The 25,105-nt window shown below is 39.2% G+C and overlaps 1 protein-coding gene across 1 annotated transcript in view; it reads right to left on the bottom strand.

Annotated features, from left to right (window-relative positions):
- SPON1 (spondin 1) overlaps positions 1-25,105 on the bottom strand; it is a 331,008-nt gene that overhangs the window by 252,215 nt on the left and 53,688 nt on the right. The window contains exon 3 of the mRNA XM_030560301.1: positions 22,565-22,698. Within this exon, the coding sequence (XP_030416161.1) occupies positions 22,565-22,698 (134 nt within the window). The remainder of the gene's footprint in view (positions 1-22,564; positions 22,699-25,105) is intronic.

The raw sequence follows: 25,105 nt of genomic DNA, 5'->3' as shown, positions 1-25,105 counted from the left end.
CTTTTGAGCACTGCATCCAGCTGAATTATTTTCCCTGTCCAGTATTCCACACAGTAGGCACTAGGCTGTAACCCATATTCTGGAGAAGAGGCATAAAGTGTTAGATAGTGTTGGCTGGAGGACAGTGTAGTGTCATTGCTTAAAATACTGTCTCCCTGCATGAGACAGGAACAGCCAAACTTACTGGCAACTGGGCAGTAAGGACTTTGCCATATTAATGATGCCAGAACTGCAGAGGTTTTTCTCATGATACTACCCTGGGACTAAACTGTGACAAGCCCTTAACCAAGTTCACAGAGAGAACACTAGCTCCTGGATCCAGAAAGTGATTTAGACGGTACGACTGCTAGCACCACAATGCCTACCTTTTAGGCACCTTGAAAATAACTGGAATCCACAAAGCCTGGGTTAGATGCCTAGGTTCCCCATACAATCCATCAGGAGAGAGAGAGAGATGCCGCACAATGAGATCCACATGGTGGCAAGCCATGTAAGCTAGCCAAAGGGAGAGACCAATGAGGAGTGCAGCCTAAGCCCCACCTCTATCACTGAGATTGGCGCCTATTTCTATTTGTGGTCCACAACTGGGAACCCCTCTCCTGGAGTCAGGTGCCTTAGGCACCTAAGCTGTTTCTTGCCAGAACAGCTTAGGCATCGGTGTACCAGATTGGGCCCAACAGGCAAATCAGGTGGGAATATACCAAGTCAAGGATTGTCCTGGCATTTGTGCAAGAGATAGGCTTCAGGGCGCCTACCTGGACAGCAGTGCACGTGCCCAGACTCAGAAATTTAGAGATCTAGGGGACTTTTACTGCAAAATGTAGGTGCCAAGTGAGTTTAGGCGCCTACAGCGTTAGGCGGTAGTTGAGTGGGGGTTTTGTGGTGCACAATAGGGCTTAAAGCTGGGATTTAGGTGCTTAAGTCCCTTTGTGGGTCTGGGTCTAGGAGCTTTAATGCCACTTACATGATTCATACAATAAGCTGGCACAGTTGCAATCCCTGTGTATGAGGCCACAAAGGTTGTTTCCCTCAGTGTGGTTCTAGGGGATGGCAATGATGCAGAGTCAGGGCCAGGGCCCCATCCTCACCCTCAGATGAGCATGGGAACACCAGGCTGCTCAGGGAGAAGAAATACCTTAAAGAGCCCAACCTCTTCCAATGCCTCATACCGGCTGCTCCTCACTGCCCTTATTCAGGACAATTATTAATTGCCACAGTTGGGCCCCTGCTGATTAGCCCACCACACTGCAGCATTGCTAATTACCCATCTCTCCAGCAATGTACTCAGTTCTCTTTACTGCATTCCCAGGGCTCAGCAGTGGCACCATTTTCTCCCTTCATAAGATTCTTGTAGACCAGTGGTTCCCAAACTGGGGTTTGTGAACCTTTGGGGGTTCACCAAATGTTACAGGGGGTTCTTGGGAAAAAAATCCCTCATGGTGGACATAGCTCTGCATAGGGACCCCGGGCAGCACGGGGCCAGCAGCCAGGAGCCTGGGGGACTTCCAAGAGCTAAGCAGATCAAAGCAAGCAGATCTATCACACTGAGGAGATTTAAACTTCAAGACTCCTTATAAGAAATGGAAAGGGAGGTGGATATTTTTTGCTGTTTTTAAAATTAAATAGGCTGCTAGTGTTGTTTTTAAATTATTATGAAGAACAAATTTAAGCTTTGTTGTAATGTGCATTGTTGCTCAAGACCTGAATGCTTGTGTAGGAGGAACTCTTTGAGTTGGCTTCTTAAATACCTTCATGCTGTTTCACATCTGATACTCCTTGATGAAACACAGAAGCCAGAGGAGCCAGTACGGGGGGGCGACGAGGGTCATGTGCTGCCCCCGCATCGGCTCACTCCTCAGCAGGTCCCTCTCCTTTTTTTTCCATGGCTCCCGCAGGCCCCTTCCCTTTTCTGGAGGTGCATCCCCAGGCCCTAGGGTGTGCAGGGGCTTTGCCCTCACACTTTTTTTTTTTCCCTACAGGAGCCTCTGATATGAGCCTTGTCTTATAATAAGATTAATCAAGAGTGATATAAGCAACAAAAGTGAGATCTTGGAAGAGTTGCCATTTTCATAATATAATAAAAATACTGTAATAACTAATAATTAATAAATACTGTGCAATAAGCATGTCATAAAAACAAATTTTATATTTCCAAGATCACTGCTTTTATAATTTATGTTGAGGTAAGGGAGAAAATCCCTGGAAATATTCATTTTTAGGATGGGGTTCATGAGACTTGACATTTTAGTGAAAGGGGTTTGCGAGTTGTTAAAGTTTAGGAACCACTGTTGTAGACTAATGGAAATAGGACTCTTCATACATTCCCTAGCCTCCCATTCCAGGCTATGAAAAGGAAATTCATTTCATTTGCTATGGCAGTTATGCTGTAAAATTGAGCTTACTAGAGCCAGTGTCCAGTTAATGGAGCATATAAGCAAAAATCTAAGCAAACATTCTAATCTTTAGTGTATTTACTGGACTTTGGAAAGAGTGGAATGAGCAGAAATAATTACTGGCTCCACAGATAAAAAAAAAATTACACAAGAGCCACGTGTTATTGATGTTCATGTCCCTGATTAGTGAGAAAGTAGTTGCAAAGGTCTGATTGGAAGTAATTTATCTGATATTTTCAAAGGTCAGAAAGATTTTCAAACCTTTATAGTACCACTTGCCTTCAGGTAAACCATATTACACTGTGTGATAAAGCCAAATTAGGACCCACTGATTTGAATTGGCATTAAAATGATTCATAGTACTTATTGTTCCTGCTTGATGGAGATTTTGCTTTTAAGGAAGGGCTTGACTACACTCCTGTTATGGATATGATGAAGTTATCTAGATAGATCCCTTGTTATACTTGAGGTGAGGGAGAACCGTGAATCCACTGCAACAGAATGTGGCGCCACCGCCACAAAGAGGAATGCTATTTCCAAAGTGTAGCTGAGCAACACCACAGCGGCTTTGAAGAGCTACCACCATAGGGAGATGAACCTCCTGCATGTTGGCTATTTCAAGAGCTTCCACCAGCAGTGGAGACTACAGGCTGCTGCACATATGAAGAGCTGCTTCCAGCCTGGCAGAAGAGAGAATTGGTACTGAGGGACAATGTAAAGAGAGAGGCAAGAATTGGTGTTGGCAAAGGGGAATGGGATCAAGATCTGTAAAACTCTTTCTCTCCTCCTCAAAATTGTCTTTCTGGATGGTCCATATGTGGGAAGGAGGTTTATTCAAACTGTGCTTGGGGGCTAATCAACAGATCACTATGACTATGGATCAAGTATAATGATCAAACATTGTTGCTGAAATTAATCCACATAACAAGATTCCACTTCATTAGAGAGAGTTCCTTTTCCACTGAGCCATTAGTACTATATCATATAGCAAGTCCTTAGAAAAAACTTTATTGCCAAGTATAAAATAAATAAATAGCTGGTATATTTTCACAAGCCCCTCCTCTTACAGTTTACTATATATTTCTTATAAAAGGTTTGTAGAAGAGGACAAAATAGTGGACGGCATTTTTAGTTCACATGGTATTTTGGCTGGAGTTGAGAGTTCAGTTGGCAAAGATGAACATGAATATTTTCCGTAAAGATTTTCTTGCCTTTTAAATCAGTATTTATACAGCTATGCAGGTTTAAAAAACAGAAAAGAACAAGAGGGTAGAAAAGTGGGCTTTCCCTACAAGATTCTGCTACATCATATATTAATGAAATGTTATCATAGTGCATGTAACAAAGGCTATACAATACGTTTATATTACTTTAAAACTGTGAATGAAACATCCTCTTTTATATGGCCAGAAATTGGATTTTAGGGGATATAAGGCTAGTGATTCTACAGAAAATAGAAAAAGTAGGAATGTTTTTATGGATTTTATGTGAATGAGTGGTGGGAATAAAGGCCTGAGAACTGAGACCATCTTCCACTACACTATCACCCACGACAGTTATGCTCCGTTGGAACAATACAACTATCAGCCATAAGGGCCAGACACAATAGGGGCACAACACCTTCTCGGTAGCTGGCTCACATTGTGAAACTCATTCCTAGAGCACAACACAATGACTATGAATCTCACTGTTTTCAGAACAAATTACAGAACTCATCTATTCGACAATTAGCACTGTCCCCTCCCAAAACAACTATATGGAAGAAAGGGAGAGAGAAAAAACATACTTTTAAAAATGAAAGTTGAGAAACAAACATACCAGGCCCTCAATTATCATGGTGATGAGAATAGTATGAAAATTTAGGTCTATCTGGCTTTTCATACTGACTAAGCTACTGACTTAGAACTTAAGAATGGCCATACTAGGTCAGACCAATGGTCCACCTAGACCAGTATCCTGTCTTCTGACAATGGCAGGTGAAATATGCTTCAGAGGGAGTGAACAGACAATTCGCTCAGTAATCCACCCCTGTTGTCCAGTCCCAACTTCTGGAGTCCCTCACCATCTCAGCTAATAGCCATTGAAGGACCTATTCTCCATGAACTTATCTTATTTTTTTTGAGCCCAGTTATACTTATGGCCTTCACAATATACCATTAGTGAGTTCTACATACTGACTTTGTGTTGCGTGAAGAAGTACTTCCTTACATTTCTTTAAAGTCTGCTGCCTATTAATTTCATTGGGTGACCCCTGGTTCTTGCATTTTATGAAGAGGTAAATAACACTTCCTTACTCAATTTCTCTACACCATTCATTATTTTATAGATCTCTGTCATATGCCCCCTTAGTTGTCTCTTTTCTAAGCTGAACAATCTGAGTCTTTTAAAACTCTCCTCATATAGAAGCTGTTCCATATCCCTAACATTTTTGTTGCCCTTCTTTACACTTTTTCTAGTTCTAATATATGTTTTGAGATGGTGCTAACAGAACTTCATGCAGTATTCCAGGTGTGGGCATGCCATGGATTTATATAGTGGCATTATAATATTTTTTGTCTTATTATCTATCCTTTTCCTAACGTTTTTTATCATTTTGTTTTGACTGCTGCTGCACATTGAGTGGGTGTTTTCAGAGAATTATCCACAATGACTCCAAGATCTTTTTCTTGAGTGGTAACATCTAATTTAGACCCCATCATTTTATATGTATAGTTGGGATTATGTTTTCCAATGTGCATTATTTTGCATTTATCAACATTGAATTTCATCTGCCATTTTGTTTCCCAGTCATCCAGTTTTGTGAGACCCCTTTGTAACTCTTCTCAATCAGCTCTGGACATAACTATCTTGAATAATTTTGTATCCTCTGCAAACTTTGCCACCTCACTATTAACAGATAATAGATTTTGATAGCTCATTTATGAATATGTCGAACAGCACTGGTCCTAGTGCCAATCCTTGGGGGACCCCACTATTTATCTCTCTCCACTGTGAAAACTGACCATTTATTCCTACCCTTTATTTCCCTATCTTCTAATCAGTTGCTGATCGTAACAGGACTTTCCATCTTATCCCATGACTGCTTACTTTGCTTCAGAGCTTTTGGTGTGGGACCTTGTCAAAGGCTTTCTAAAAGTTCAAGTACATTATACCCACTGGATCACCCTTGTCCATATGTTTGTTGACACTCTCAAAGAATTCTAAAAAACTGGTGAGGCATGATTTCCCTTTACGGATGCCGTGTTCACTCTTCCCCAACATATCTTAGTCATCTAGGTGTCTGGTGATTCTCTTCTTTAATAGAGTTTTAATCAATGTGCCTGGTACTGAAATTAGGCTTACCAACCGCTAATTGTAATGATCGCCTCTTGAGCCTTTAAAAAAAATTCAGCGTTACATTAGATATCCTCCAATCATCTAGTACAGAAGCCAATTTAAGTGATAGGTTACATACTACAGCTAGTAGTTCTGCAATGTCATATTTGCATTCCTTGAGAACACTTGGGTGAATACCATCTGGTCCTGGTGATTTATTACTGATAAATATATCATTTTATTCCAAAACCTCTTCTATACAGGGCCAGCTCCAGGCACCAGCCAACCAAGCACATGCTTGGGGTGGCACCTTGGGGCGGGGCAACGCTTGGGTTTTTTTTTTTTATTCTTCAGGGCAGCGCTGGAGAGTTTCTTTTTTTTGTTTAGGTGGTATGGTGCTGGGGGGGCGGGGCTTCACGGTGCTCAGAGGGTGAATGGGGGCACAGCACTTGAGGGGTGGGGCCTTGGGGCGGCGCTCGGAGGGGGCGGGGCTTCAGGCAGCATGGTGCTTGGGAGGGCAGGCAGGCGCGGCGCTCAGAGGGTGGGGTCAGGGGCATGGCACGGCGCTCGGAGGGGGGTGGGGTTTCCATGGCGCAGCGCTTGTGGGGGGGGTACGGCAGGGTGTCACTCTTCTTTTTTGCTTGGGGCAGCAAAAAATTTAGAGCCGGCCCTGCTTCTATAGACCATCTCAAACTGTTCCTCAGATTTATCACCAATAAAGGATGGCTCAGGTGTGAGACTTTCCCTCACATCCCCTGCAAATAATTCATTTAGCTCTTCCTCAATGGCTTTGTCTTCTTTGAGTGCTCCTTTAGTACTTCTCTCATCCACTGGCCCCACTGATTGTTTGGCAGGCTTTATGCTTCCGATGTACGTAACAAAATTGCTGTCAGTTTTTCTGTCTTTTGCTAGTTGCTCTTCAAATTCTTTTTTGGCCTGCCTAACTATAATTTTACACTGGCCTTGCCAGAATTTGTGTTTCTTTCTATTTTCTTCTGTGGGATTTAACTTCCAATTTTTAAAGGATGTCTTTTTGTCTCTAACCACCTCTTTTAGTCTGTTGTTTAGCCTGGTGGCATTTTTTGGTTCTCTCACTTTATTTTTTTTTAAATTTGGGGGTATACATTTAATCTGAGCATCTCCTAGGGTGTTTTAAAATAATTTCCATGCAGCTTGCAGGCATTTCACTCTTGTAAATGCTCATTTTAATTTCCGTTTAATTAGCTTCTTCATTTTTGTGAAGTTACCCTTTCCAAAGTTAAATGCTACTCTGGTGGGTACCTTTAGTATTTCCCCACCCACAAGGCTGTTAAATTTAATTACACTGTGGTGTACACTGTTACAGAGCAATTCAGCTATATTAATCTCGTGGACCAGATCCTGTGCGTCAGATCCTGTGCGTCACTTAGGACTAAATCAAGAATTGCCTCTCCCTTTGTGGGTTTTAGGACTAACTGCTCCAAGAAGCAGTCATTAATGGTATCTAGAAATTTTGTATTATTGTATGATAATGGGCAAGCCTGACCCTATTTCTACTGAAATCAATGACCGAGCTGAAGTTGACTGAATAGGGGAAAGGGGCAGAGGCCTTCATATATTTTGACATTTAAATCAGGAAAGTAGAAAGGCCTCATTAAAAACTACAAGATGCTGCTGAGCCAACTTTTTCTGTTTACAAACATTCCATAAAACTCATCTTCAAATGCATTCAACTTTGCCTGCTAAAGTGCCAGATTTCATTTCTTAAGCTTGTCCTACATTGTACTGTGTGTAGTGAACTACAGGTGACAGAACTGAATGCTTCAGAGGCTGATTGGTATGAGAAGACTAGCAGGAATGAACAATTGTCTGTTCCTTCATTACATTAAAGACAACTGTGAGTCTTCCTATGCTTTGTTCAGACAGACAAGTTCAATGCCCACTTGTTAACAGTGTCTGCTAAGGTGACTCTGGTGTACTAGAGGATTACTTTAAAGCACTGTGGGAGCCATGTCACATCTGTTATGAGTGGCAGTTACTCTGGAGTGCAGAGCCTTTTGTTATTTGTAATACATATCCTACTTTTCTCTCATCATATGAATTTACTTTTCAGACACCTGTAAGCCTGCAGCAACATGAGAAGAGGTTCTCTTTCCAGTGAATGCCTTCATTTCAACTTCACTGAGTTCATACAGTCTTTAGAGAAGTGCATGAAGAGAGACATCCTGATAAGCTGTAGGACTTAAAAAAGAATTGTCGATACATGTCGTGCATACTAACAGGCTTACTACCTGCCTGTCTGTACAGGATGTCAGTGAAGATCCCATTATCCTCACTCTAAACACAGCTAATTCCTCCCGCATCTACCCATCCCAGTGTCTGCAAACCCATCGTTTTTTGTGGCATAGGAAAACTTGAAGTTTATTTTAATGTAATCGTGTGTGAGAAATTATTCATAAAAGCAAGTGCACTTTCTGATGCATTGCAAGACTTTAAACTATGTTCAGCTGCAGCAGTGATTTGACTGAGCAAGCAAATCCATTTCTCCAAGATAGCAGGGCAGAAAGCATTTGGAATGACACTGTTGAGATAGAATATATCTCTGATGAAGCAGAAAATGTGCTACCTGAAAAGATAGGTACCTGTACATCTCAGAAAGGCAGCTGCCCACCCAAGCCCAATTGAATTTATCTCTGTTATTAGAACTGTGCAAAAATGATCTTTTCAAAAAATGATAGGTTTCATTTAAAAGTTTCTCCTTTTTTGTTTCAGGGTACTGTGATCTAGGCAAGAGAATCCTGTGTAGGCTGGAATTTTTAAAGGAGCACACAGGAGTGAAGCACCTAGCTCTGATTGAATTTCACTGTAATTTTGAGTGTTTAAACTCTGAGACTCTGTTATATTGGGGGGTTGGTGGAAACCTGACTGAAGATGATGGGATTAACTACCATCCTTCATTCAGGATAAATGTAAGAAAGAATCCACAAATAATCCTGTATAGAATGAGATAGCTAAAGAATAGGAACCACAAAGCAAAACACAGATGCACAGCAAGGCTTGAGTAGAAGATAAACCACGTAGTCAAAGGGGTTTCCTTGGAGACTTACACAGCAAACAAAGGGGCCAGGGCATTGACTGGTGGAGCTGTCATGTCTGTGTGTGAGGCCTTGTCTATACTATGTGGGAGTTGCTGGGGGATCGATCTAAGTTACGCAACTTCAGCTACATGAATAATGTAGCTGAAGTTGACGTACTTTGATCTACTTACCGCAGGGTCCACACTACATGATGTCGATGGGAGATGTTCTCCTGTTGACTCCCCATGTGCTTCTTGTTCAGGTTGAGTACAGGAGTCAACGGGAGAGCAATCAGTGGTGGGTCTTCACTAGACCGGCTAAATCAACTGCCGATGCATCAGTTGCCGTGCGCTGAACTCCCAGTAAGTGTAGACAAGGCCTGAGAGAGAATAGAATACTCAAGGAGTTAATAGAGGAGGTATCTGAGCCTCTAGCTATTATCTTTGGGAAATCATGGCAGACAGCGGAGATTCCAGAAGACTGGAAGGGGGCAAATATAGTGCCCATCTATAAAAAGGGAAATAAAAACAACCCAGGAAACTACAGACCAGTTAGTTTAACTTCTGTGCCAGGGAAGATAATGGAGCAGGTAATTAAAGAAATCATCTGCAAACACTTGGAAGATGGTAAGGTGATAGGGAATAGCCAGCATGGATTTGTAAAGAACAAATCGTGTCAAACTAATCTGATAGCATTCTTTGATAGGATAACAAGCCTTGTGGATAAGGGAGAAGCGGTGGATGTGATATACCTAGACTTTAGTAAGGCATTTGATACGGTCTCGCATGATATTCTTATAGATAAACTAGGAAAGTACAATTTAGATGGGGCTACTACTAGGTGGGTGCATAACTGGCTGGATAACCATACTCAGAGAGTAATTATTAATGGCTCCCAATCCTGCTGGAAAGGTACAACAAGTGGGGTTCCGCAGGGGTCTGTTTTGGGACCAGCTCTGTTCAATATCTTCATCAACGATTTAGATGTTGGCATAGAAAGTACGCTTATTAAGTTTGCGGACGATACCAAACTGGGAGGGATTGCAACCGCTTTGGAGGACAGGGTCAAAATTCAAAATGATCTGGACAAATTGGAGAAATGGTCTGAGGTAAACAGGATGAAGTTCAATAAAGATAAATGCAAAGTGCTCCACTTAGGAAGGAACAATCAGTTTCACACATACAGAATGGGAAGAGACTGTCTAGGAAGGAGTATGGCAGAAAGAGATCTAGGGGTCATAGTAGACCACAAGCTTAATATGAGTCAAAGTGTGATACTGTTGCAAAAAAAGCAAACGTGATTCTGGGATGCATTAACAGGTGTGTTGTAAACAAGACACGAGAAGTCATTCTTCCGCTTTACTCTGCGCTGGTTAGGCCTCAACTGGAGTATTGTGTCAAGTTCTGGGCACCGCATTTCAAGAAAGATGTGGAGAAATTGGAGAGGGTCCAGAGAAGAGCAACAAGAATGATTAAAGGTCTTGAGAACATGACCTATGAAGGAAGGCTGAAGGAATTGGGTTTGTTTAGTTTGGAAAAGAGAAGACTGAGAGGGGACATGATAGCAGTTTTCAGGTATCTAAAAGGGTGTCATCAGGAGGAGGGAGAAAACTTGTTCACCTTAGCCTCCAATGATAGAACAAGAAGCAATGGGCTTAAACTACAGCAAGGGAGATTTAGGTTGGACATTAGGAAAAAGTTCCTAACTGTCAGGATAGTTAAACACTGGAATAGATTGCCTAGGGAAGTTGTGGAATCTCCATCTCTGGAGATATTTAAGAGTAGGTTAGATAAATGTCTATTAGGGATGGTCTAGACAGTATTTGGTCCTGCCATGAGGGCAGGGGACTGGACTCGATGACCTCTCGAGGTCCCTTCCAGTCCTAGAGTCTATGAGTCTATGAGAAGCAGCAGCACCATATAGAGGGACTCAGAGAAGGAATAAAGATGCTCCAGACTCAGCCAGAGAAGCACAGATGGCATGACCCTTAGAAAAAAAGAGCTACGAGAGCTTTTAGGAAAGTGCTGGCTGCAAGAGGTTGGGAACAGTTAAAACCTGTCTCCTGTTGTTTGATTCCTATTGCATTCAGGGAAACAAGACTTTCTACATTTTATGCAAACAAATACATTTGAACCAAGGAAATTTGTGACTGAATCAATTTCTCCTCCTAAAAGAAATAATCTGTTAGCTCCTGAAAATGGGCTATCCAATAGGGTCAAAATGGGGTAACAACTCCTTCGAAAATTACAGCTGGATATGGTTCATACCAAGAAAAATAACTAAAAGTTACACCAAGGATAATTTGCCCCCACTTTTTAATCACATCCAAAAAACACAGCCACTCTTTTTAAGAAAACTAATGGATTTTTTGGGCCTCCTGAGCACACAGAATTAGGAATAAATACCGTGGGTCAGATTCTGATATCCTTACTTATGTTCAGTAATACCTCACTCCTTGAATGGTCCCAGAGATTACATTTAAACTCCACTTACGGAGTAAGGCATTATTCAAGACAAGTAAGGATGGCAGAATCTGGCACTATGTAATGTCAGCAATTTGATTTCCATCATGAAATCAATCCCTGTTTGAAACTCTAACTATAAAATACACTATGAAAAGCTGCTCAGAATATTCATGGCCAGCCAAACTGCCATGAGCACAGCAAAGCTGAAAATTTTGCCAATGCAAATTTCATCTGAAATTGTGCACACCTTTAAAAGTTCCAGAAATTGAAAAAAAGAAAATAGTGGATGTATTTATATTTTACATAAAATGTTTCACCCACCTACACTGCCAGCAATCAGAAAATGCAATGCTAATTTCTCTATACAGTATCTTCTAATGACATTGACCACTACAAATATTAAGATCATATTTCATTCTTAATTGTAGATATGACACTAAAACGGGGTGGGCAAACTTTTTGGCCTGAGGGCCACATTGAGGTTCTGAAACTATATGGAGAGCCAGGTAGGGAAGTCTGTGCCTCCCCAAATAGCCATTGGAGTATCACCCAATCTGGTTAAGCACTCACAGAAGAAGTGGATTATTGCTCCATTGGATGGTCCAAGTCTCATCCAAATGCTAAGCCTTTATTCCAGTCAATTTCTATTTGGACTGAGCTTGTTTAGGCTCCTTGGTTACAATGGTGGGGTTTTGTTTGTTGGTTTGCTTGTTTATTTGAACTCTGCTGTTGAAAAGTGATATTCACCAACACAAACACACATCATCTTCTACATGCCCCTCCATTCTTTGGGAAAGATGGTGAGGAACATTCTCCTGACCCTGCAGAAGAAGGAATGGAATCAGTGACAGATCTTCTCCCTAACCCCAGGGGCCTGAAGCATCCCCTTCACAGGATAGTAGCAGGTCTGGAAATATGCAAGCCAGAGAGAGTGCAGGGCAGAGCAGGGGGGGAAGCTATGAAATCTGCTTCCCTAAACACTGGAGGCTTGTTATGGAGATATCAGCATGATAGTTAATTCTGTATCTTCTGACACCAATTAAAATGCTGTCTTGAGGTGGGAAAGGGAATCCCAAGCAACACAGGGAAGTAGTAGGCAAGCTTTCTCATGGCTGACCTGAAATCTGAGGAAATTAAGCTTGGTTTAACCATAGGTTTTCCCCCTATGTGTCCATGTACCCCTCCTCATGAAAGAGAGTGTTTTACGTAGGTTCTTCCTGGTGTAAAAGCCAGAGTTCACAGATTACTTTTCTCCTCCAGAGACTTCTACTGCAGGAAGTGAGCATAGTGGCCAATATTATTTTAGAGTTGCTGTCATCGTTCTATTACTACTCATGAGGGACCATATTCTATCACCTTACTAACGTTGAAGCTATAAGTGCTATTCAACATTATGACAAAATCTGACCCTAAATTAGAAAATTAACTTTTTCCAGACAATTTTTTCACCCATCTGCAGATGTTGAAATATAGAATATAAAGCCATGCTTTATATTAAGGTTTAGTTCATAAAAGAGTCATACATGAGTAATAGATGTTTTAATCAATGGTGAATCGATTGTTATAGATTGTTGAAGAGATCAATTTGCCAATAGGGCAATAAACATATAACAGTGAATTATGATCTACAAAATGTCTTACTGATATATTTATAACCATGTTACTCATTTTTATAACATATTTACAATAGTATAAATCATTTATTAGTCCTTTATCAATGTCACTTTAATACAAATTGTGACAGGTTATGATTTTTTTTCCCTTTTAATTTATTAGCCTGTTTAGTACTATCACTAGCTGCAGGATAAGTTATGGTATGAGTTGATTATATACATTATACAGCTAAATCTCTCTCTCTCTCTCTGTGTATATATCACTCTCTTGCACTCAAACAAAATAAATACATAAATAAATGAATAGAACAGAACATATCAAGGAAATTAACAAATTACATGCAGCCTTGCCCATTAAATTCAGTGAAATTTCTGCAACTATAAGGACTGTAGGACTGAGCCGATAAGCTGGAAGCATTGTAGTCTATGAAGCTATTCTTATTTAAACCAGCTGAGGATCTGGCCCAGATTTTTTATTTAATACTTCATTAAATCCTATTAAGTCACTGGACATCTTGCATGAGCAATACAGGATAAAACCCTTAGTGAAAAGCAAGATATGAACTTGTATAGTATATAGTATTATTACCACTGCTGTACAAGAGTTTGTGCAATATCATTTTTCTAGTCAATGAAACTATTCTCCTCTCATTTCCCCTGGTTAATACTGGGCATTTTATTCCATTGAAGTCAATAATCACTGAGATCAGAATCAGGCTCACTGGCTGTAATATATAAACAGAGAATACTTTTCTGTAATTTGGAGAGCAAGAAAATTTTATTCACCAAAGAGTGAATTAATTTTTTTAAATCAATGTTATGTTTTCCAAAGCAAAATATTGTCTTCAAGCACTGGCATAATAAAAGACACAACATGTTCTAAATATGCATTTTTGTGCAATGAGAGAGGTTAATTTCAATCCATGCAGTTAACAAAAATAAATATTGAGTTAAACCATTCTAGAGCTAAAGATATATCAAAACACTTCTGATGTCTTCATTTATCACTCTGATTTATGTTTTGAAAGAAACAAAATGATGAATATCATGATTATTTCTATTTCTATTTCCTCTCTTTTTTTCCTCTCAAAAGCTGACAATGGCATTGAAATCAAATTAAACATCTGTTTATAAAATAAACTGGAGTGCTGCTGACAGCTGCTGTGGAATGGCAAATGTTTTACAGCTGTCAGGGTCCTAAATTAACAATAATTTTCATTTACAAACAGAAAATAACTAGGAAATGATAGCATCTCTCCCTCTTTGTCTTATTACTGGTTACAATACAGAAAAATGAAGACTTCATAAAAGACACTGTCAGAAAGAGGAGGGTGGGGGGAATAGGGGAGGAAGAGACTAACAATTTGAGCCTGTTAATGTAGAACTACCTTTGATGTAAGCAGAATACAGCCTGAACCAAATCTTAGCACCTGATAATTTGGGGAACTTTCCACTCTTCTTATACAGGACATTGGTTTTTTTTCATTGTTTTCCTCATGGATATTTAAAAGTACAATCAAATATGTTTTTCTTGGGGTATTGTTCATTTGTTAATTTAAAATTATTTAAATTTTAAATTAAAAAAATAAAAGAAATAGGTCCTTAACTCTCTTTACACTATTTAGTCTTTTAAGAACTGTAAACACCTTGAACAATGGTGTATCCTAGTCACAACTGCCAATTCTTCAAAGTTCGGTTCAAAACAAGCCAACAAATTGTTTACTTCAGAGCTACTCTACAGGAATTTTAAGGTACTAAAATTAAAATATAAAATAAAATAATTAACCTGGAACAAACCTGGTTTTCATAATGATTGGAATTCACTGCGAAATCCATAGATGAGTTTTTAAGTTCAGTGACCTCACGAATGTTCACATAGGTTTTCTGGAAGTGGAACTACTGACCATAATGGGAAAAAAAACATGCATCTTACTGCTTCATGTAACTTTTCCCAATGAACATATTTTGAACTTGAATGCAGCACCAAAGATTGGCCTCAAAATGTTACTGCATATCCACAGGCAGCAAAAAAGTTTGTATCAATATTAGACAAAAAGTTAATGACCAAGAACAAATTTCACTCAGCTAGTCAGCAAACACAGATTTAATAGATTCATGATTGATTTCAATTGCATTTGGGTTTCCAATCAAATGTTAGGCACACCTTTAATCTTCATTTTGCAAGACACTAGAAAATGCAAAGACATTCAAAAGAAGAAATGATAGCAACATGTCTTCTCATGAAGACAATAAACATTATATTTGCCTAATACCTTCAGTCCCTATGCACTTTACAAACAACTGATCACATTTTAAGGAATGGCTCCTTATTTTGCAATGATGCAAATATTTGTATTGACTAATCAGCACAAGAATCTATGCAAGGAAGTATTTGTATGTATGTATGCGTGCATGCATTTAAATATGTATCAGGTAGTAGGAATCCTAACTACCTATAGTAATCAGTTTTGCACTGAAATACCTCCACATTCATATTTCCAGATGTAAAATGAGAGGTCAATTTGAGGCCAGCTGAAAATTTAATCCTATATATTACATATGCTGTCACTATCAATTCCAGTAACACTGGAGTGGAACACAACTTATTCACTAGTGTACAATGTTAGAGTTGCAGTACACCAGTACATTCCCCTAATTTGCTTGAAAATTCTCCAGTGGAACATTTTTCCATAAGAAAATGCAGATGAATCAAAATAAAAATGTTCCCTGAGAAAGTCAGTTTTGAAAAAATATGTTTTATGTAAATTAGGGCTGTCGATTATTGCTGTTAAGTCATGCAATTCACTCAAAAAATTAATCATGATTAAAAAAATTAATTGCTATTAATCACAGTTTTAATCATATTGTTAAACAATAGAATAGCATTTGCAATTTATTAAACATTTTTGGATATTTTTCTACATTTTAAAATATATTGATTTCAATTACAACCCAGAATACGAAGTTGACAGTGTTCATTTCATATTATTTGTATTACAAATATTTGCACTGTAAAGATGGCAAACAAAAGAAATTGTATTTTTCAATTCACCTCATGCAAGTACTGTAGTGCAATCTCTTTATTGTGTAAGTGCAACTTACAAATGTAGAGTTTTTTATTACATACCTGCACTCAAAACCAAAACAGTGTAAAACTTTAGAGCCTACAAATCCACTCAGTCCTACTTCTTGTTCAGCCAATTGCTAAGACAAACAAGTTTGTTTACATTTGTGGGAGATAATGCTGCCCTCTTCTTATTTACAGTGCCACCTGAAAGTGAGAACAGGTGTTTGCATGGCACTTTTGTAGCCAGCATTGCAAGGTATTTACATGCCTGTCATGCTAAACATTCATATGCTCCTTCAAGCTTCAGCCACCATTCCAGAGGACATGCTTCCATGCTGATGACGCTTGTTAAAAATATAATGCATTTAACTAAATGTGTAACTGAACTCCTTGGGGGAGAATTTTATGTCCCCTGCTGTTTTACCTTCATTCTGCCATATATTTCATGTTATAGCAGTCTCGGATGATGACTCAGCACATGATATTCATTTTAAGAACACTTTCACTGCAGATCTGACAAAACACAAAGAAGGTACCAATGTGAGATTTCTAAAGATAGCTACAGCACTCGACCCAAGGTTTAAGAACGTGAAGTTCCTTCCAAAATCTGAGAGGGATGAGGCATGCAGCATGCTTCAGAAGTCTTAAAAGAGTAATAGTCCAATGTGGCAAATACAGAACCCAAAATGCTCAAAAAAGAAAATCAGCCTTTTCCTGGGGGCATCTGATTCAGATGATGAAAATAAACATGTGTTGGTCCACACTGCTTTAGATGGTTATTGAGCAGAACCCGTTATCAGCATGGATGCATGTCCTCTGAAATGGTGGTTGAAGCATGAAGAGACGTATGAATCTTTAGTGCATCTGGCACATAAATATCTTGCAATGCCTGCTACAACAGTGCCATGCGAACACCTATTCTCACTTTCAGGTGATACTGTAAACAAGAAGGGGGCAGCATTATCTCCTGCAAATGTAATCAAAATCAATATATTTGAAAATGTAGAAAATATCTTCAACTATTTAAATAAATAGTATTCTATTATTATTTAACAGTGCAATTAATCGTTATTTTTTTAAATCACTTGACCGCCCTAATATAAATTGAAACAAGGCATTTCAGTAAGGTTCCATTTCAACCTCATCAGATTGGAATGTTTCAATGTTTCATTTTTAAGTTACTTTTTGTTTTGAAATTCATATGTAGTGTTATAAACAAATATACAGATTCAATTCATATAAAATAAAAATACATAAAGTAAAATTTAAGAAGTCAAAGTCAAAATTAAACATTACAATTTTATCTAAATGAAACATTTCAATTGACTTAAAATTATTTTCTTCAATTTCATTTTCCAGGATATTTTAAAATCCAAGATTTTGTTCTAATTCTGAACAGAAACAAATTTTGAAATTGTGGAATTTCCCTTGAAAGAGAAATTCCAGTTCCCGACTAGCTCTAGTCATTCCTATTCTCTTTTCAGAAGTGCAAGTTTAGAGGCCCAGTGTGAATGACCATAGCTGGATTTGGTATGGTTTGTTTTTTTGATTAAACACCTAAGCTCAGATTCACTAGTAGGCTACAGTGGCTATGCATCTCTGCAAGTATGAACCTAGTTTACAGTAGCTAGCCAGTTAAGCCAGATTTGTAGCTGTTTAGTTTCACTGTAGCAGCACAAAGCAACCAGAGCATACATTAATATATTCGTCCTGACTCAGACATCAGATTAGTGCATGTCACTATAAGAAAGTATATTTATTAGACATGTACTCCAACTGTCCTGGGCTCCTTGAAATTTAAGAAATTATATTAAGGCTTGTCTACACAGTGCTTTAGTCCACACCAGAGGGGTGTAAATTTTAGTCCACATGAGCTGGCCCCACTTGGACCTGATGGAGCACATTAAAGGTTCCTTAGTGTGCAATAACGTAGCAGTATTTGAAATGGGACTACACTGAGATTCTCTAGTGAGTATTAATGTTGACACAGGACTATATTAATGCGCAGTAAGGAACTTTCAGTGCATGCCAGCAGGGTCCAGATGGGCCAGTTAGTGCACAACATGCTAATGCAGACTCAAATTTATACCCATCTGGTGTGAACTAAAGCATCATGTAGATAAACCCTAAGTCTAGTAAGAAGGTGGAACTTTTCAGATTTTGTTTTAAATGTAAGTGGTCTACAAGAGCAGTGGGGCTTGGGCGACGATTTAAAGGGCCTGGGGCTCCACACGAATTTGGATATAACATAGTAAAGCAGTGGGGCTCGGGGCTCCCCACTGCTTTACCGCGTTATATGCGAATTTGTGTTATATTGGGTTGTGTTCTATCGTGGTAAAGGTGTATATCCTTCTATTGTACACATTTTCCCTTAATATTTTCCTTCTTTTTCAGATTGAAATCTTAATCTTCCCAGATTTCAAATCACACTTAAATGAGATACTTTATCCCCAGCAATATACTTTATCATTCAACTTCAGAAACCTAGGGCTAAAAGTGGTTTAAGACAGTCTGTTCTCCAGCTTAGCTAAGAAATGCACCTATAATCTAAGGCTGTGTGTCTACACTACAAAGTTTCTACATGATGTAAATTACACTGGTTTACACTGCTCAGGCACATGTACATTTAGCTGCTTGTGTCAATGCTGCACATACACACCACAAGTGCTTGCATCAGTGGAAAATGCAGTGCGTCACAGGTAGGCATCCCAGTGCGCCCTGTGCAGCCAACCAGCACAATGCTTTGTGCGGCATTTTCTCAGTGCTTTCTGGGATATCAGCAATTTTCCCAGGGATTTCTGAGAACTAGGTATCAAGTTCCCATAAAGCCACGTTCTCCATCCCATACTGATCATTCCATCTCACAATTTTAAAATGCTCACACTCCCATGTGTCACTTTTTGGTTTCCATCATCCCTCTGGTAGAACCCAGAGTTCAGCACAACTTTAATGACCAAAGCTAATATAGGATGCACAATTTGTCTGTATCTGCAGAACTTCAGTGACTACCAGTTCAGCTGATGGTTCAATGAGGAAGAAGAGATGTTTGACAACAATGAAGAGAGGCTGATGGACACAGTGAATAAAAATGTCAGGACTGCTGTTGGCATTCACAGAGCAATTCCAAATGGTGGATCAGTGCTTCTGGGCCCAGGAAACAAGCACTGATTAGTGGGATTACATCATATGGCAGGTTTGGGGGGATGAACGGTGGCTGCAGAACTTTTAGATGTCAGAGGCCATATTTCTGGATCTATGTGCTGAATTCACCCAAGCCCTCTTGCACTGAGACACCACAATGAGAGCTACATTGATAGTGGAGAATTTTTTTTCTTATCATATGGCAAAAGAGGTGATTAGCAACGTTTAAATAACCCAGTCCAAGAAGGAGAGCTTCTCAGCTTCTGTGTAAAGATACACATTTCCCCAAGACTCTCCTATCATCCATATTTAAGATGTTCCACTTGCTGTAGGGACAGATCATTGCTGCTCACATGCTCTTGCTCACCCCCATTCCAGAAAACATCCGTGTACACAAACATGTTTGTGAGAGTATAGGCCAGGAACCAGCAAAGCACTTAAGAGGATGTTTAAACTTTAAACATGCACTTAAGTCTGATTTCAATGGGACCTAAGCATGTGCTTAAGTACTTTGCTGCATTAGTTAGTATTGTATATGTATCCAAGCAGCGTAGAGATGCTCAATAGACTCATGGTTACGTATTTCAGTGCAGAGGCTGGGAGAATTCAAGACACTTATTGTAAACTAGGGCAAAATAGAGACCAAACCTTCAGGCTTCTGTGCTGCAACAACCTGTGAGAGTGAGGAATCTGGCTGCCGTGTTCTGTAACAATTATGGTTATGAAATATCAGATGTAAAATAACCTGGTAATGTTAACCTTTTATGCAAAAAATGGATTAATAGTTGTGTGACAAAGCAAGGTAATATGGGGTGGGGGTGGGGAGGCACAATGTAAGCTAATGCTACCTACAAGCTGCCCTTGAAGTTATGCATCAAACTAACTAGTATTCCTGCCAAAGCATTTCTCCTTCCCAGGCTGCACTTGGAACCTTCACTTTCCCATACCGAACATGTAACAGGTACAGCGCCTGAAAAATGTTAAGGGGACTGCTGGTCAATTATGGGCCTCAGGTAACAGATTTTACTAACCAGGAAAATAAAACTCAGTGTTAAGAACATCAGATTAAATTCTATTCCCAGTTACACGGGTGCAATTCCAAAGCAACTTCATTAAGTCTGTAGAGTTACTCTGGATTTAGGTGGCATAATGAGAGCAAAATTTGGCCCATAGTAAGTTAAAAATGTATTTGTAGATTAGCTTCATTTAATAAACTGATAACTACCTTTTCTTCTTAAGGCATGATTCTCTTTACACTTGTACTGGTGTAAGTTGAAGCCAATGGATCACTATATGGTGTAAGATAAGAATCAGGCCCTCTCTGTTCAAAACTAGCTCAAAACCACCAGCACCAGTTGATGCAAATCTTACCAGCAAATTATCAGGATAGAGTCCCAGCTCCAGCTATACACTGAGTTGAACGCCTGCATATATAGAAAAAGGTGGGTAGGAGGAGGGATGGATTTGCCTTCTTCAGAGTTCAAGGTAGCAGAATTTCCCCTGGCTGGTTTTGGCCATCCCTAATTATAATGGCTATTTTTAAACTATGTAATTTTTATGGTCTCATTGAAGTGCTTATGATTGCCAAAATAGTTGAGAAAATGGTGCCCAGCATTTGTATGGAAGCATGGGGAGGTGATTGTAAAGAAGGCTTAATGTAAACCCTATAATTTAGATGAGTTCCAAATGGAAAAATGTAAATGGTGTTAAGTTTATGCCAAAAAGCACAACAGTAATTGCTATGTATCGTACTACTGAGCACTGAATTTCAGTGCAAATGAAAGCCACATTATAATGTTAATCACTGGCTCTAACAAATCACAATAATAGGTAGCTGTTTTTTTCTGAGGTGTTTCATTCTTCTTTTGAACTGAACTCAGAAGTACAACAGTTGATTTATCTTTTGCATCTCTAAGAAACTAGTTCAGGGAAAATTGTATTTTCTACAGAAGTTTTATTGAAAGACAGCTAATAATCAAATAGTGTTTTATTCACATTCACCGAAACCTGTGTATCTAACAGTGGCCCTTCCACCTGACCTTCAGTTATTCCACCCTGGCTTTGATCTTGTCAGATACTGCAAGCTTAACCGTTTGGAAATGATTCAGTATTTGGATGAGTAGTCTATATACTGTAGAAATTAGAGACCTACCTTCTAAATCACCCACACTTTCTCCCTAGTCATTACTGAATTAATATCTCAGAATTCTAATCAGAGGCACTCTGTTTGTTGTTGGTGGGCTGACTTTTAGAAGGTGTGTAAAACCAAGTTCCTCCTTACAACCTGTGGTCGTGATAGATCCCACCATAATTCTTGTAAGAGCAGGGTCTTAAATTATGAGGTTCCGGATAAATTCCGACTCAATTAATACTAATAATTATTATTTGTTATATGGTAGTACCTCGTTGCCCTGTTGTGGTAGGCACTATGCACACATATAATGGAATGATCCTTGCTTATAATCAAAGAATAAAACAGACAAACCTCAGGTGGATGCAGCAAAGATGCAGGTAACACAGAGACACTTATGGTTAGTATAATAAGGAGCAATCACAGTACTCCAACTGCCCAACCCTTGTTAAAAGTTTTGTAGGAATCATGATATTTATGGGTGTTAAGAATTAAATTTGGCCTAGCTAAATGTTTCCAGTAGCTTTTACTGCATTAAATATTTTTCGCTTCCTGTTTCAACCACCAAGAGACAATGGATGATGCTTCAGGGTCATATGCGTACAGTGTGCTGATAATACAGAGCAATATAACTCATTCTCATCAGAATGAAACACCACCATCAACTAGTTACCCCAATGTCTGGAAGAAATACACACCTTGAGGAATAAAAAGGGCTCAAATACAATCAAAGTAAGATGAAGGTGTTGCTCGTGGGCAAGGGGAATCATCTCTCTATTAAACAATGCATTGACACTGAATGAACCTTTTGAATTGCTGATAGGACTCTTATAACATCATTACATTCTACATAGTTCTTAAATTAGCTTGCAACATAGTGGACAGCAAGTTGCAATATTTTGTTGTAACCTTAAATCAGGAAACAAAACAAATTTCTGTCAAAAACATCCGGTTGCTGAACTAACACAGTGCTTTTCTGAGTGATATTGATTAATTTGAGAAAATGCAGATACCATAGTGCAGCCCAATTGACATGCTTGGCTAAAATGTAAGGATTTGCCAGCATTTCAGCCATGCCTCCTATATTATGCACATAATTTCCTCCAAAAAATGTTTAGAAGACTAACTGCCTAATTTGTTGGTGAAGTCTACTAAAAGCTATGCTTCTAAATCGGTGCAACTGGGGACACAGAGCTGTGCCCGGAATAGTGAGTCTGTTTTTAAAAATGTAGGCCAAATAGTTGCAAGGGAATGATGTGCAGGTTAAACTACTGCTGACTCATGTATATAAAAACAGGCATCAATGTATTGTAAATCATATTAGACTTCTTATAAACTGAACCTGGTTTTACTTGTAACTTGGAGCCATGTAAAAGTACTTACTTCAGAATTACACAGCCTGTACCAACAGGAGGCGCTATCCAGAAAACATGAATGCGTGTCCGTCTTCTTGGCGTGCTCTCGGTAACAGCAACAGGACAATTACTCATGAATTGTGTTTCTTCTTCATCTATAATCTAAAGAAATATAAAGATACTTTATAATAAAAATTGTGCTTAGAAAGTGTTTTATGTCAGTTTGTGTCTCCTTTAAATGGAATTACCTGTAACTATATTTTTCTAGATCACCAGACAGAGCTGTGAAAGTCAATTAATCTATTAAAATAAACAAAATGAAAACCAGCCCTAACAAAGAAATGTTCTCAGGTTCTCAGGTTATGGGCAGTTGCTCCTTTCTGAATATGGCTGCAATCAACCATTAGGGACGGAGTTCCCAAACTTTTTGCCAGCTTGACCCTATTTTCATGAATTATTTCCTCCCAGGATGCCAGACAGCAAGGAAGATGACATTTTGAACAGCAAAATGGCATCCCCTATACAGCATGATCTCACACACACCATACATGTAAGCTCACGCTGCATGGAGGACACTGTTTTACTCTACAAAATGGCATCCTTAATGGCTTATGCCTCACACACACTGTTTATGCGAAGTCATGCTGCTTGGAGCAAAATGGCCTCCTCTGCACACTAGGGATCGCTGCACCGTTCTGCTGGTGGCACAATCCCATTTGGGCTTCTGACCCACAGTTAGGGAACTGCTGATGTAAGATTAAGTTGGCTTTGATAATTGAAACTTCACATAAATGTTTACAGACAGAATGATAACAAAATTTACATTATTTCCACTATTTATATTGTAGCAACTAGAGTTAGTAGAGAAAACATGTTACAGTGGGCAGTTTCTCATCAAACTTCTGTGTAAATCCTACTATACTCAAGGTCTTATGCACAACGTGACCAGTAAGGTGTGAATCATACTTTCATCTGTAACATAGCTTCATTCCTGGTATCTGAGGCAATATGCATAAATTATTGCTTTAGAGCAGGGGTTGACAATCTTTCATAGGGTTGGTTACTGGTAAATATAAGAGAAGTGAAGTGAAAAAATAATATAATGTGACCGTATACCCTTGAGCCAGTTGTGATAAGCTGATGCTCTGCAGGAACATGGGCTCTGAAACAGAGGTTGAATTAGAATCTGCAAGATTCTGGTTTTGATACATGTGCAAATATTTCCTACAATGTCCTCTAGTATTTGTATTCCACGGGTTTCACTTGGAATCTGGTGTTTGAACAAGCACAAACTCTCAATTCAGTTAAAACTGCGAAGTTTTATTTGGAACCACACAATGCTGTGATTTTGAGAGGCTGCACTTCAAAATCAGAAAATGGCTTGCATTGACTTGGCCTGGCCAAGGGTGACTTCAAACTGGGTCCAGTTTACATTAGGGAGTTACAAATCTTAGCCAAACCATTCAGCAAATCTTTTCTGAATTTCAAGATTGCAACTGGGCACATTTTTTGTGGCTGCAGGTTTTAATTGCAAACTTTTTGCCCAACTCTATTCACCATTGAATACATTCTGCAATTAATGTTGCTTTAACAGATGTTCTGGTACAACTGAAAGCATTTTATGTAGTGTAGAAAAGGGAATATCTGTAGTTTGAACAGATTTTCATTTAGAGGGTAGGTGGAGTCTACATTAAAACAACTGGCACCCTTGTTTGCAATCTCAAAAGAGAGACATAGAGCTAGAACTCCTTTCCTTTTAGGTCAGGGTGGAGGTGCATTGGCACAATCCAGTGTGGACAACCCTCTGTTCTACTTGGTGTATAGATAAACAGATGCCTTTGGATTCTAGGGCCATTACTCTGGCCTCTTTTATGAAATCTAAGAAAATAAACAAAAATAAAAAACAATGAATATATAAATTCAAGGAATGTATGTGTATACAATTTTTTTTAAATATATCTAATACCCATACATTTTGTCCATCACATTTATTGATTTGTACCACATCCCTTATGAGACACGTCATGGCCAAACTATCCCACTAGATTTGAATTTTGTAAATTTTTTGCACAAAATGTTAAGAATATGGATTGCTGCGAACAGGGCCAGCTGCAGGGTTTTTGCCACTCCAAGCGGCAGAAAAAAAAAAAAAGCCGCGACGGCAGCAGCTCCACCACACTGCTTTCTTCTTTGGCGGCAATTCGGCGGCAGGTCCTTCCCTCCAAAAGGAACCGAGGGACCCGCCGCGAATTGCCGCCAAAGAGCCCGATGTGCCTCCCCTTCCCCTTGGCCGCCCCAAGCATCTGCTTGCTGAGCTGGTGCCTGGAGCCGGCCTTGGCTGTGAACAAATATAGTTCAGGTGCTATACTGATTTTTTTCCCCCTTCTATTTGACACGATCTAATGGTCTAAGCACCAAATGGCACTCACTCAAAGTCCTAAACTGGAATCTTGGCTTTGACACTGAGCTGTACTTATCCTATCTGCTTCAAATTCCCCAACTGCAAAATGGGGAAAATAATATTTATCATCCTTCCTCTGAGATATTCTGAGAGTTAACTGCTCAGTGA

The sequence above is a fragment of the Gopherus evgoodei genome, chromosome 4 (assembly GCF_007399415.2).
Source record: "Gopherus evgoodei ecotype Sinaloan lineage chromosome 4, rGopEvg1_v1.p, whole genome shotgun sequence".
Taxonomy (NCBI): Eukaryota; Metazoa; Chordata; order Testudines; family Testudinidae; genus Gopherus; species Gopherus evgoodei.
This window is presented reverse-complemented; position numbering and strand designations above follow the sequence as displayed.